This window comes from Prunus avium, chromosome 5 (genome assembly GCF_965620075.1).
Source record: "Prunus avium chromosome 5, drPruAviu1.hap1.1, whole genome shotgun sequence".
In the NCBI taxonomy this organism is placed as follows: Eukaryota; Viridiplantae; Streptophyta; class Magnoliopsida; order Rosales; family Rosaceae; genus Prunus; species Prunus avium.
In genome coordinates this window covers 24,922,176-24,934,978 of record NC_142288.1, presented here as the reverse complement: position 1 = coordinate 24,934,978, position 12,803 = coordinate 24,922,176, and the positions used below count along the sequence as shown (strand labels likewise).

The window sequence follows — 12,803 nt, the reverse complement described above, 5'->3', positions numbered from 1 at the left end:
ACTAATTTAAATACCAAAATAATAAAAATAAAAATAAGGAAAAAATACCAAAAAATTCAGAATTTTTTTTCTATAAATACCTAGCCAGGTTCTTCACTTCCCACACCAAAATCAATACAAATTCATCTCCTCATATCCCATGTGAATGATGGTTACCTTTGGGTTGCCATGACAATAGGTGGGAATGCATCAAAAAAATTGTTAGGACAGTCACTATTTACGTGAATAGTGTCTCCCCTTATTTATCCTTACCCTTACCATAGCACCATCGCATTAAAAAAATAACATTAAAAAATTAGTGGTAGTGGAGATAGTAAATAAGTTGTTTCAGCAGATATTGACGTGTTGGTTCTATGGTGTAGTGGTTAGCACTCTGGACTTTGAATCCAGCGACCTGGGTTCGACTCCCGGTAGGACCTCTTTTTTTAATTTTTGGTTTTTTTGGTATATTTTGTCTTTTCACTGAAGAAGAATGAAACGTGTCGACGGCCCACGTGGACAGCCTGTAGAGCTCCAAGTCCAGAGTCTAAGCGAACCCAATAGCCCAAATGGTTTTTTGTGAGTTCAAAGCTTTCCTCTTGTCTTGCTGCTTATTTTGTTGAATAAAATTACTTGGTCCCAAAAAAGGAAAGTATGGGACCAGGAAAAATTTGATATAGCCCCAATAAATTATTTGGGCGGGTCCATCTTTTATTCCATCCTCTCTCGTTTGAGAAATTAGCAAATAATTTCTCATCGATTATCGTTTGATGACCGTTTCAGTTTTAGTTTTTATTTTTCTATAGATTGAAGAAAGTACATTGAGGAAATAAGGAAGGAAGAATGTGTCAAACAAAGGACTCACCAACAGAATGGTGTATAAGATGTGCTTTTCTCACCCTCCATTCCTAATTTCTCATCGACCATTTTTCCACCCGTCGTCAAAACTAGTAAATAACTAATATGTTCTATTTGGATGGAAGGATTCCAAATATATAGATTTAGATGACATATAGGTTCTATTTGAATGGAGGGATTTCAAATTTATAGATTTAGATGACATTGTAAGGCAAAGTTGTTTGTATATATATTATTTACAATTCATTATGCTAAAATTTGGACAACAAATAAAGGAAGAAAACAAATGAATTTCAAATGATTCTGTACATATAGTTATTTCAAATGTACTATGTCTGGTTATTTCAAATACATTCAATCTAACGTACTTGTTTTCGTAGCAAATTTAGCATTTTCAAATCCAAATATCTCCACATCCAAACGAGACATAAATGACATTTTATAAAGAAAGAAATTAGGCCCATAAGCCCAACCTGGACAAACTGCCATTTTCAGTTTCCATTCTTTTATTGTTTAGTTAAACATCAGAAAATCCCATGTTTGACAGATAGAGAGACAAGTCATGCTGACTGACTTTGTCTCCAAAACAACCCCAGAGCAACATTATAAACCAATTATAATGCCAAAAAAAAAAAAAAAAAATCAACAATACACGTGTCCTACAACATTTGTATGTATGATTGAGTACGTACCTATGTAGTTGCAAGACTTGACCTGTTCTACTACCTCTTTACCACAGTGACGGCTTGCCACCTAAGCCCTGTTGCCGGAATCTGACGCCTAATGGCTAATGAGCTTCTTCGATTTTTACCTACTATTCAGAGTCTTACAGAGGATGCTGCTCGTGAGAATGAATGAGAGAGGAAAAGTCAACTCTCAAACCCACCTCTAGAGCACCATAGCCTTTCTTTGACTTTGGTTCTTACTTTTAATTATTTCATTTCTCTGAAAAACCCAACAGGCACATAATGAATGCTGAGCCACATCACCGCCTCCGGGCCTCCCCTGCCGGAACTGCCGATGCTGCAGGACTGGTCAGAACTTACAAGACCTGGAAAGGCAGCAATGTGAGCTAAATTCTTACTTTGGTTTTAATTTAAAGTATCGTATAGGCTAGAAAGATGTTTGCTTTTTCTTGATTTTGCTCACTTTTGTTATGTCTTGGTCTTACCCAGTGGCTAAAATTGAAAGGGTTTTGTTTTTCTGTTGGGTTTGATTGAAATATGGTAGCTTTTCTAATTTGGAAGATGCTGAAATATACAGAATTGAGTTGATTGATTTGGTGTGGGATTGCTTTTAGAGGACGGGATGGCAATTGGTTTTGTGATTGAATTGACTCTGATTAGCTTTAGTTATTGCTTGGAACACTTGGGATTGGGGCCAATTCTATTGTTCAGCTTTGAGTTTAGATCACTACTTGGGCATTGGCAACCAATTAATTCTCCATTTTAGACTTCCTTTCATCATCAATCTCTTTTACTGGGGCATTTGATTCTAGATGTGTTGATCAACTATCTAGCTATCTTTTTCCTTTTTCCCCTAAAACCTCTTAAATACCCCAGTTTACCTTTTAGCCATACAATCCGGAGAACGCTAATTTATGCAAATTGACCATGGTGCAGCATAAAGGGAGGACAACCTTTCTTGTGGATTTCCCCCTTTTTAATATATGCTGATTCTGTTTGTGATTACATCTCAAAAGCTTTTCTTCTGGTTTCTCTTTCTTTTCTTATTAGTGGCAGCATATGCATTCTTTTGCTAATGCATTTATGTTTACTCAAGCACGTTGTTGGCTGTTCCATTCTGCAGAGATTTCTACTTGGTGGAAGGCTTATATTTGGACCCGATGTGAGATCTCTTCCGTTAACGGTATTCCTCATTGTTGTCCCTGTTGCAGTTTTCTGTGGCCTTGTAGCAAGAAAACTCATTGATCACTTGGGAATTTCAGTAATTGTTGCTGTTTCTGTATTGACACTACTTGTAAGTCCGTTTCCTATCTGAATCCTGTTACAGTTACACTGTATGTACCTTCTTGCTCAATGCTCAAGCCAACAATGTGTTAGTGATGTTTATACAGTGGGCAGCATAGCTTATAATTGAATGTCATAACTTTGTTCATAGCTTTTGATTCTTAGTTTTCTACTTTTGTAACACTTTCTTTTTCATGCATGCCTGAATGATGTTTTGAATCCTATGAATCTAAACCATGAAACGCCCAAGCTTATAATGGTAGAGTTTTCTTGCATCATAAAATCACATCCTTATTCGAAAAGTTAGGTGCAACGAGTTGAAAAGTTTAGTGCTAGTTATCAGTGAGATCAGTTGAATAGTTCGTACTTACTACTCTATCCTGATTAATAGAAGCATGTATATTTTGTTCTCAGGCTTTGGTTCTTCTTCTACTAACCTCAGGAAGAGATCCTGGTATAGTACCTCGTAATGTTCACCCTCCAGAGTCAGAAGATTATGATGCGAGCATAGAGGGTGGGTCTAATGAAACACAACAGTCGCGTTTTCCACGAATGAAGGAAGTAGTTATCAATGGTATAACTGTGAAGATCAAGTACTGTGACACCTGCATGCTTTACAGACCTCCTCGTTGTTCTCACTGCTCCATATGCAATAACTGTGTGCAGCGATTTGACCATCACTGCCCTTGGGTTGGCCAGTGCATTGGATTGGTAAGGATTCACTATTATTAGGCTTACTCCCAACTAGTAGCTCCCCAAGAACAGTGCTTTAAGGGCCTAACTTTGCTGCATTTTTATTTACGTCTTCTTTATTTGTTGGGAGAGCTCGGTTGCTTGGATGACTAATTCATAATTGATTAGAATAATCACAAAAGCTTAAAACAAATTGCTCAGGTTTATGCATGTAATAAACTTCCTTTGGTTCTGGGTGCAGCGAAACTACAGGTTCTTCTTCATGTTTGTCTTCTCTGCAACTCTTCTTTGTGTATATGTACAAGGGTTTTGCTGGGTCTACGTCGTGAGGATCATGCAGAGTGAGGATATATCGATTTGGAAAGCACTAATTAAGACTCCTGCCTCCATTGCGCTCATAATTTACAGTTTCATTGCCTTCTGGTTTGTTGGTGGCCTTACTATGTTCCACTCATATCTCATCAGTACAAACCAGGTAAGAAACTCTTGGGCATCCTGATCTCCCTGTTATGGTATGATCACCAAATAGAGCACACTGCATAGTCCTCATTTAACAAGAAACCAAGGGGGCATCTGCCTCAAGAGTCAAACAAAACCATTAACTGGTGTGCTGTGTGTGGTGATATTTATATCCATAATTCCACTTAAACTTTTCAAATTTGGGTTTATTCAGCTTGTAATGTTAAGAGTTCTGTTTTGTTGTGCTTTGGCAGTCTACTTATGAAAATTTTAGATACCGGTATGATGGACGAGACAACCCATTCAACAGAGGGACAATTGAGAACTTCATGGAGATATTCTGCACTAAAATTCCTCCATCCAAGAACAATTTCAGGGAAAAAGTTCCAAAAGATCCTCCAGTTCTTCCTACACCAATTGGCGCCAATTTTGTTAATCCTGTCATGGGGAAAGCCATGAGTGACATAGAGATGGGGAGGAAACCATTATGGAATGAGGCTTCAGGAGAGTTGGGTGATTATAGCAATGATGATGGAGTAAACAAGGACCCTCGATCGAGTGAGGCTGATGCGTCCCAGGATTTAAGTGGGACCCTTCCAACAGAGAGCACAGAGAGACATGTTGCCTCACATCCTAGGCGTTCTAGCTGGGGAAGGAGGAGTGGAAGTTTAGATATATCACCTGAAGTTCTTGCTATGGCAGCGGTAGTTGGGGACTCAAGACGGGTAACTGATGGGATCAGTGGCAACTTTACTACACAGACTGAACAATCTCAGATAAGTTCATAAATACTTGATAAACGTGAAGGCTGTCGATCTTTAATGTCGTTAAGCTGTGCCATATTGCTTGTAATATAAGTGTGTAATTCGAAAGAACGACTCTCAGGCAGTTGATTGTTTCCAATGTGTGCCATCTTGATTTATGAGTTTATCGTCCTTTTTCTTTTTTCCGCATCTGTAATTTAACCACCTCATTTTGATGGTATAGAATGTGGAAGTGATTGATTGCCTATGTTCGAGATTTGTTTTACCCTTGTCATTTGCCTATCGCCTAAGCAAGGCTTTTTCTGGCACTAAAATGCAATTCATTCTCAACCCTCGAGCACCAAGTTATAGCCCTATGCTGCAACATGCAATTTATTCATCACCTTTGTTTCTGTTGGTAAAAATTCATTCATCAAATTAATCACAAGATGAAACATCCAAAAATGAAATTGATAAGTAAGAGTGCTGAAATACAATAGTTTGAAGAAAGGGGGAACAATCTGTTTCCAAAATTACAGAACATATTCAACTGGTATATAATTGATTCCAGACGCAAAAATGAACCACATCTTGGAATTGAGAAAGTATGTCAAACTCCGGACCTTCATTGCATGTTCTGAAAACGCTTCATAATAATCATACTCATATCCAAATAACGGCGGGCACAGTTCGCCAGGCAAGCTGATTCACTGGAACTGAACTTGCTCCCGGGCGTACCAGTGATGCACTTGTCCCAACATACATTTGTAAGCTTTCCCACCATCTCATTCACCATTGCTCTTTCCTTCTCTTGCTGCGCAGCAAGAGCAAGATTGTTTCATAAAGAGAAGCCATCAATAGCATAACATATTGGCAGAACATGTAACATAACTAGCAGCAGCAACAGCAATAACATAGTGATAATCACACAATAATTGGTTTTGCAAGACATGAAAAACATTATGTTGTTAGACAAAACTACAAGAGCATATCGCTAGAAATTAGTGAATTTGCAAACAATCAAGTACAAAAACTTTTCAACTTAGTTTAAGACTATACAGGCAACATCTCAAATAGCCAACATCTTCATATCATTCTTTTATTGTTCCTCTTTTTCCCCACAACTAGTACCAACATCAATTTGGAATTAAGGAGTAAAACACTAAAACGCAATGTTAAGCCATAAAATAGAGATCTTGAAGGGAAATTGAGAGACAATTTTAGGGTTTGGACAATGTTGAACAATGTGAACAAAGTGGCCACTCTAAAGAATTGAAGTCTTGAACTACACACTGAAAGATGAAGATTTTCACTCTTACATTTCTTAAATAACTTAGTATGATAACGTATAAGCAACCACAAAACTGCCAATTTCTGATGCATAAGTAAATTGAGGGCTCAAATAAAATCTTAAGATTATTTGGGAAAACTAATAATCGAAAACAAAAGTAGGTGTCAGAACCAAATTCAGAAAAACGAAAGCTTGAAGCAGCAGGGGATCAAAATTCCAGCTTTCAATGGAATATGCAGACATACTCAACGATATGGACTATGTAATATGCAATACTAAACATATAGATTTAAAAATAAAAATAGAAACCCTGCCAATAAATTCAGAGTTATGAGCCGCTCCAATCGAAAGCAAATAACTTTCTGTTCTTTCTCATGAGATTTCTAGTGAATTAGACAGGGGAGAAGAAGAACAGGAACTTACGTTGATGAACTGAAGGAGCTCAGGGTTGTTCATTGATGAAGGATCCATGGCAGTTTGTGCTCGCTATCCGCTAAAACCCTCTAAATTCTTCAGCTTTGTAAACACTCTCACCGTCTCACGCTCTGCAAAACCCTAAAACTACCAAAGCCTCAGAAAGACGCCGAACAACAAATAGGAGGGACTAAAATTGTTGGGCAACATCTTAGAAGAAAACTGGATTTGGAGCCCGTTATTTTAACTTGAACCTTTTGGTTTTCTAGGCCCAAATAAGAAGATGTGTATTGAGACCAATAAGAAGATAGTATCGGCCCAATAGGGAATTTTGTGTGTGTGATCATGTGACTGTAACACCTTCTCGTGAGTATTATTAATCCACGTGTATGTGTATGAGTAGGCGACAAGGTTTTTTACTTTAGAACGTATTATTAATAAATATACACGTGTTATAATATGTGTGAATTGTTATACCACCTCACATGGTGATGTTACGATCGCATTGAAAAGTTACTCGTTAGATATGAATAGGTGATATAATTTTGATATTACAAGATTCATTGAATATGCAAATAATTATATATGAAAGCATTTTAAGTAAACCTTATGGAAATGGTTTGACATCCCTGGTAATTCAACCATAAAAATTGTTTAAAGTAGAGATTTAGGCAAAGTGTTTTGAAAAGAGAGCAAATTTTGAAAGACTTTCTTATGCATTAAGCATTGGTTCCCTTTCCTCCATTCTCAAACTTTTTGATACTAAAAACACATGCATGATATGCCCATTTATACACACCACCATAAACGTCTTTTCTTTAGTCCAATAATAATATGCCCTCTAAAGAACACAAAACTAACTGAATTAAACCAATTATTCAAATGAAAGAATCGCTTTAGATTCAATGGAAAGAGAAAGCAGCAGCATTGAGGGCCATGTTTGAAGCCATAAGACATGACCAACAAAGATTATATATATATAACACAAGAAAACAAGCATGTTAGCTTTTGTTGCTGTGTCTCAAGCAATTGGCCAGAGAGCATGTTTTTTTTAAACAAATTGGGTGCTTTTCAAATTAGAATGCAGAAGATCTCTAAATCCAACATTTGCATGCATGGAAAGGGGGAATTAAAGCTACATCTTCGCAATGAAGGAAAGTACCAATCTGAGTTGACTAGCTCTCTAAGGATTTAGGTAGCTTAGCTTTTTAGAAACGCAGGGGCTTTTTTGGGACTCTTTCATTCAAACAATTATTCAGAGAGAAAAAGGAACCAAAATCTTTGGTGCCTTTATGTGTCAGCCATCCATAATTCAAAAGAAAAGTATGTAGTAGTTAAACTAATTAATCCAAAACCACTAAAGAAAAAGAAAAAGAAAAAGAAAAATTATTTGGAAGAACAACCAAAAGCAACTTAAATCACTAGGGCATCTGAGGACGAATCAAGATATCGGCTTACACTGTGCATGATTTTGGAGTTCCCTGTATCAGGGTGAACGTAGCTGAGTTATTATTTCATAAAGTCCATGGAAGTTTGCTTTTAGAGACAATTACTCAACAGCCATATTAGTACATTACACGATTGCATGTTGAATCCTAGGGATTTGTTTATTATCCTTCGTGTGCTTCTAAAATGGTTAAAAGCATTTACCACACACTTTTGAATAAAGCGTTTTATAAAGAAGAATCTATCAATTGCTTTCTTCATGAAACACTAGGTTTTTTAATGAACATTTTGTTGTGCTTCTAACAAAACCGCTTCCAGTAAAAGGGGCTTATGAGCATATGTACTTCCTACATAAGAACTTCCAAATAGACCCGTAATTTTGTTTTCTTGTTTGTGAAACAAAAAATTAGGGCATGTGTATGATGGGTAAAACTCATCATAATAGTGATCAAGGGATTAATATTAAGGATTTGGGAGGAAGTTGACTACAAAAATAAGTTACATAGCATTATTGGACCAATTGATCAATTATATAGCATATATGTGTGTTTCCTTGTGATAATTACTTGAGGTAAATAATTAACTTAATTATGTGTGTTTCCCATCTGATTAGTAAGCATGACATCGGATGACTTCATCTCAACAAGAAAATCTTCACCAATCCATTTTAAAAAATGTGAACTTACCTTCTAAAAACTCTGATGATTACTAATAAGCCCCAATAATGCTCTTTGGTTGCTTGTTAACATGTCTTTCTTTCTTTCACATGTGATGCCAACCAAAACAACGACTTAGATTTATCTAAGAATTTAATTTGCATCACAAATTACAGAGATTATTACATGTAGAAAACAAGAAAAGGATCTTTAAGTAAGTGAAAGAAGCTTTTTATTTTTTTAATTGTCAAACATGAAAAAGTATTAATCCAGTGATTGTTGTCCCATTCTATATTCACACCGCCGCTAGCTATTTTGGAATCAATTTTCTTTTTCTTTTTCTTGCACAACCACTCAAAAGATACTCTCTCTCAAAATTCTTTCTCTTGGACTATAAATACTTGACATGGTTGCTTGGCATTTCTACATCTCAGTTGACAGAGGCCAATAAGAATCAAGAAAAAGGCTTTCATTTTTGTTTTTGTTTTTGTTTTTCAACAATGGACAAGTTCAACTTTGTTAGAAATGGGATGATCAGATTGCCTCCTGGTTTTCGTTTCCAGCCTACAGATGAAGAGCTGGTCTTTCAGTACCTAAGATGCAAAGTCTTTTCATGCCCTCTGCCTGCTTCAATAATTCCTGAGGTCAATGTTTGCATGTATGATCCTTGGGATTTGCCAGGTTAGCTGAAAATAATTATGTAATATGTGCTTAAGTATGTAGTTTTCCATTTATAATAACAGACTAATATATATATGTAGGTGATTTGGAGCAAGAGAGATATTTCTTCAGCAACAAGGAATCAAAATACAGGAATGGGAGCAGAGCCAACAGGGTGACAAGTTCTGGTTACTGGAAAGCGACCGGCACTGATAAAAAGATTGTATCTTCAAGGAGGAACCATATCGTGGGGAAGAAAAAGACTCTTGTTTTCTACAGAGGAAAGGCTCCAAGTGGTTGTAAAACTGATTGGGTCATGCATGAGTATTGCCTTGTCAATGCGGAAACTACAGACTCCATCAACACAGCCGAGGTGAGTTTACCATAAAGTACTTCCTTGTTGTGCATGCCACAAACCCAATAATCAAGAAACACCATTTGAATCTGCTTGTGATTTTCTACAGAACGCTTTAAACCAGAAAGAAAATTGGGTTCTGTGTCGAATATTTTCGAAGAAAAGAAGTTGTAAGACTGATGAGGAAGTCATCAGAGTTAACAATGCTGAAATGGTTCATGCACCTCAGACTAATAATAATCAAAGTCCTGTGTCATCTTCTTCATCTTGCTCAAGTTCTAGTGGGATCACAGAAGTAACTTCTTCAAGTGAAGCAGGTGATGAAGAAGAAATCAGCGGGTGCACTAAGTTTAGATCATGTTAATGTAGCAGTAATATATAAACTTTTTTCTTCTAGAATGATTTTATGTTCCAAGTCCATAAAAGGAAATGAATCTTCTTTTTCTTTGTGAAGATATTAAAGTACTTCCACAAACCCTAGTGCTCTTAAGATATTGGTGGATGTAAAAATTGGTAACTTTTGAAATGAACCTAATGCTTAGTATCCTGGTTTGAAACTGAGATGGTAAAAAAGATAAGGGGTAGGGATTATTGCCACAGGAATCTCTTGCTTTTCACTCAGAAAGGCAATTGATTTTTCAAAGAGGTCACCATGATAAGAGAGAGAGGAAGAAAAGAAGCAAAGCATATATCAACTTCGCATAAAGAAAAATCCTTTTTGGAGAGAACCGGGTCCAAAATGAAAGCTAGCCCCACCTAGAATGTGGGCGCGCACATGGGTTCATTTCAGCTTCTTTCCTTGTTTTAAAAGTGGAAAGAAAAATACGCATTTACAAATAAATAAATAAATAAACCTATGAAGATTTTTGTTTGGATTCCTTGCTTAATCGATACAAAGTCAATTTATTTGTCCAAGGGACATACAAACAAGTCTTTTCAATGTCATGAAGAACAAACCTAAAGCTAATTTTCTATTATTCTATTTTTATCAACGAGATGGGCGAAATTTGAACTTGAGACCTCTTTCAACATTGAGAAGAGAAATACCACTGAATGAGCAAATGATCCATATATAATTCGGGTTTTCTCTTTAATTATTCGGAAATTGGCTCATTCTCATTACATTTGCATTGCAATGAAATTGGACTTGTAGTTGTAGCCATCTTAATTATCAGTTCTGTATAGAGCTCAGAGAGGTCAGAAGAATGCTATGATTTGAGGCTCTTGAGATTTTGTTGAAGCTGGCACATATGGTTGGCAGAGATAAACAGGAGCTGGCATACATTTCTCCTTTGACTCTTGCTAAGGCACTGCGCAAGACTCTTTCAACAACCGAAATACATGGCCCCAATAGCAAAAGCAAAAGCAAAATAAAGAAAGAAAAAGCAAAACATGTACACAACTACAAATATAGTAAGTTTGTTTGATCATGACAGGCAGGAGGGCACAACTGGAAAAATTGAAAGTTCACAAATATAGGAGATTCGTAGTCAGAGCTGAGTTTGCAAAACACCAACAATTTGCTATTATTAACCACAAGGAAATCCAAAAACCATAGTGTACAGTTAACCAAACCAAATATATCCATATTATTAATTTTTGATTAGCATAAAGTTTATCCTATAATTATTTAACTCCCTTTGACCCTTCTCTTTCAAATTCTCTGTTCTACCTCATAAGTTTTTTCTAGCCACTTATCTTCTGCATCTCTTCCATTGTGGCCTAACCTCCCATTGTTCTCCTCTCCAATGGGTGGCCAAAACTCAAAGCTCACCCCAGAAGGTGAAGCTGTGCCTCCTCGAATTCGTTCACTCTTGCAGAGAAAATTTGAGGAGATCAGAGGCCGGACAAAGGCAAAAAAACTAAAAGCCTCCAAAACTTTCTCCAAGAAACAGCTACTTAAGGATGGTGATCAGGAAGAGGTAGATATCTCTCTGCCTCATTCGCTGCAGTCTTCACCAGAGTTTGAAAATTTACCGTCTCCTAAAACACCACCAACATTGGAGTTGGTACCAAGATTGCCAGAGCTTGACAGAGGAACAAAACAGTCTGATGAGGACCAGATCAGGAGAGATGGGGCGGAGTTTAGTGTGGAAGATGATAAAGAGGCCAAGGGGGTAACTGTGTATATAGGGGGGGTTTTTGCAATGGAGGAAACCACAGAGGGAGAGGAAGAGGAAGAGGAAGAGGATGAAGATAATGATGAGGGCATGCAACGGAACAGCAAAATCTGTCTGTGTCCGGCGTCACCAAGTTTCAGAGTTTATTGCATGGAACCTCTGGAAATAGAAAATGATGACAGTAAGTTGCAACATAGAAAATGGGGTGCATGTAATTTGTAGAATATTCCTTCATGGACAAGAAATATGAACAGTTGTAGAATTGATGTAATGCAGGTAAGAACGACATCACAGATGAGGATTTCAAGCATAAGAAATCACCAAGTGCTGAGTCTGCTGACAGCAGTGTTGATAGCGTAAGGTCGATGATTGAAACCAATGATGTAAATATCCTATGAGTTCTTTGATTAATTAATTAATTAGCCTTGTTATAATATAAGCAGAAAAAAGATTGGTTTTCTGTTCTCTAAGTGTTTCATTTCATGTTTCAGGTCCAGGACACGAAGACAAAACAGAAAGGAAGGAGAAGAAGAAGAATAAAAAATGCACTCAGACCAAACACTGTAAAGAATCTATTGAACATTAAAGGATGCTACTACGCAGGTTGCACTGGTGGCCACGACAGAACCACCTATGTAGCTGCTAAGAAATCTGCAGCCACATGATTGCATCAGGAATTGTGAGGCTTGATATACATTGTTGATCCATTCCCTGACAGCTTGGTTCCAAGAAGCCAAGAGGCCTCGGGTTCGAAATTGCCAACCCCATATTCCACTTATCCACTTATCTCTTACCATTGCAGGGTGGGACTGCACCTATACTGTTGTGCAGGATGGAGCTGCACGAGAGCAGACTCGTTAGCTAAGAGGAATGAGCAGGAAGAGTGAGTATTTTTCATCTTTTTCCTTCCATCTTATTTCTTGTACTTGGCCATTGTGATTTCCTTTTCCTGTAATTTCTAGGCCATGACTTATAAGTCATGTCCTTTTTGCAAAGGTAGAAAGTTTATCAGATCAAAATTTGTGTCCCAATGTAATCAGCAGATGTAAATTGATATTACAGGCATTGCACTTGTACTGTTGACAAGCGTTTTCCTCTATGGTCGCATTTGCAGATACAATCTAACACAATGTTGAGTTGAGTTCAATCTGCATAGCAT

At 37.1% G+C, this 12,803-nt stretch overlaps 4 protein-coding genes and 1 non-coding gene across 7 annotated transcripts; 4 read left to right on the top strand and 1 right to left on the bottom strand.

The window, feature by feature from the left end:
• The first annotated feature begins 347 nt into the window (after positions 1-347).
• Positions 348-419, top strand: TRNAQ-UUG (transfer RNA glutamine (anticodon UUG)). Its single transcript has one exon. It is a non-coding gene; the product is annotated as a tRNA-Gln (tRNA).
• Positions 420-1,517: 1,098 nt separating this feature from the next.
• Positions 1,518-4,970, top strand: LOC110757235 (putative protein S-acyltransferase 7). The gene is made up of 6 exons (XM_021958811.2): positions 1,518-1,705; positions 1,799-1,904; positions 2,647-2,817; positions 3,222-3,518; positions 3,742-3,975; positions 4,214-4,970. Exons 1-6 carry the CDS (start codon positions 1,692-1,694, stop codon positions 4,745-4,747), a joined length of 1,356 nt encoding a protein of 451 aa, XP_021814503.2. The 5' UTR covers positions 1,518-1,691; the 3' UTR covers positions 4,748-4,970.
• Positions 4,971-5,152: 182 nt separating this feature from the next.
• Positions 5,153-6,590, bottom strand: TIM8 (translocase inner membrane subunit 8). The gene is made up of 2 exons (XM_021958825.2): positions 6,417-6,590; positions 5,153-5,516 (listed from the first exon to the last, which is right to left on the bottom strand). Exons 1-2 carry the CDS (start codon positions 6,462-6,464, stop codon positions 5,328-5,330), a joined length of 237 nt encoding a protein of 78 aa, XP_021814517.1. The 5' UTR covers positions 6,465-6,590; the 3' UTR covers positions 5,153-5,327.
• A 2,340-nt stretch (positions 6,591-8,930) lies between these two features.
• On the top strand, positions 8,931-9,977 carry LOC110757418 (NAC domain-containing protein 83-like). Its single transcript, XM_021959011.2, has 3 exons — positions 8,931-9,190; positions 9,271-9,542; positions 9,634-9,977. Exons 1-3 carry the CDS (start codon positions 9,010-9,012, stop codon positions 9,886-9,888), a joined length of 708 nt encoding a protein of 235 aa, XP_021814703.1. The 5' UTR covers positions 8,931-9,009; the 3' UTR covers positions 9,889-9,977.
• A 1,001-nt stretch (positions 9,978-10,978) lies between these two features.
• LOC110757484 (nuclear polyadenylated RNA-binding protein) lies at positions 10,979-12,725 on the top strand. 3 transcript variants are annotated; one of them, XM_021959125.2, is made up of 3 exons: positions 10,979-11,825; positions 11,921-12,000; positions 12,136-12,725. In XM_021959125.2, exons 1-3 carry the CDS (start codon positions 11,273-11,275, stop codon positions 12,307-12,309), a joined length of 807 nt encoding a protein of 268 aa, XP_021814817.1. In that variant the 5' UTR covers positions 10,979-11,272; the 3' UTR covers positions 12,310-12,725. The 3 variants fall into 3 exon arrangements, with proteins under 3 accessions (XP_021814817.1, XP_021814826.1, XP_021814804.1); XM_021959134.2 differs by having other exon boundaries at positions 10,980-11,825; positions 11,921-12,005; XM_021959112.2 differs by having other exon boundaries at positions 10,983-11,825; positions 11,921-12,027; positions 12,136-12,724.
• The last annotated feature ends 78 nt before the right edge of the window (positions 12,726-12,803 follow it).

Bases quoted from the DNA above. Each gene is read 5' to 3' on its own strand.
- LOC110757418 (XM_021959011.2), top strand. From the start codon at position 9,010: ATGGACAAGTTCAACTTTGTTAGAAATGGGATGATCAGATTGCCTCCT. The intron at 9,191-9,270 runs GTTAGCTGAAAA...ATATATATGTAG, and splicing joins TGATCCTTGGGATTTGCCAG to GTGATTTGGAGCAAGAGAGA. The intron at 9,543-9,633 runs GTGAGTTTACCA...GATTTTCTACAG, and splicing joins ACTCCATCAACACAGCCGAG to AACGCTTTAAACCAGAAAGA.
- LOC110757484 (XM_021959112.2), top strand. From the start codon at position 11,273: ATGGGTGGCCAAAACTCAAAGCTCACCCCAGAAGGTGAAGCTGTGCCT. The intron at 11,826-11,920 runs GTAAGTTGCAAC...GATGTAATGCAG, and splicing joins GGAAATAGAAAATGATGACA to GTAAGAACGACATCACAGAT. The intron at 12,028-12,135 runs GTAAATATCCTA...TTCATGTTTCAG, and splicing joins CGATGATTGAAACCAATGAT to GTCCAGGACACGAAGACAAA.
- TIM8 (XM_021958825.2), bottom strand. From the start codon at position 6,464: ATGGATCCTTCATCAATGAACAACCCTGAGCTCCTTCAGTTCATCAAC. The intron at 5,517-6,416 runs GTAAGTTCCTGT...CTTGCTGCGCAG, and splicing joins AGCTCCTTCAGTTCATCAAC to CAAGAGAAGGAAAGAGCAAT.
- LOC110757235 (XM_021958811.2), top strand. The intron at 1,905-2,646 runs GTGAGCTAAATT...TCCATTCTGCAG, and splicing joins AGACCTGGAAAGGCAGCAAT to AGATTTCTACTTGGTGGAAG. The intron at 2,818-3,221 runs GTAAGTCCGTTT...TTTTGTTCTCAG, and splicing joins TTTCTGTATTGACACTACTT to GCTTTGGTTCTTCTTCTACT.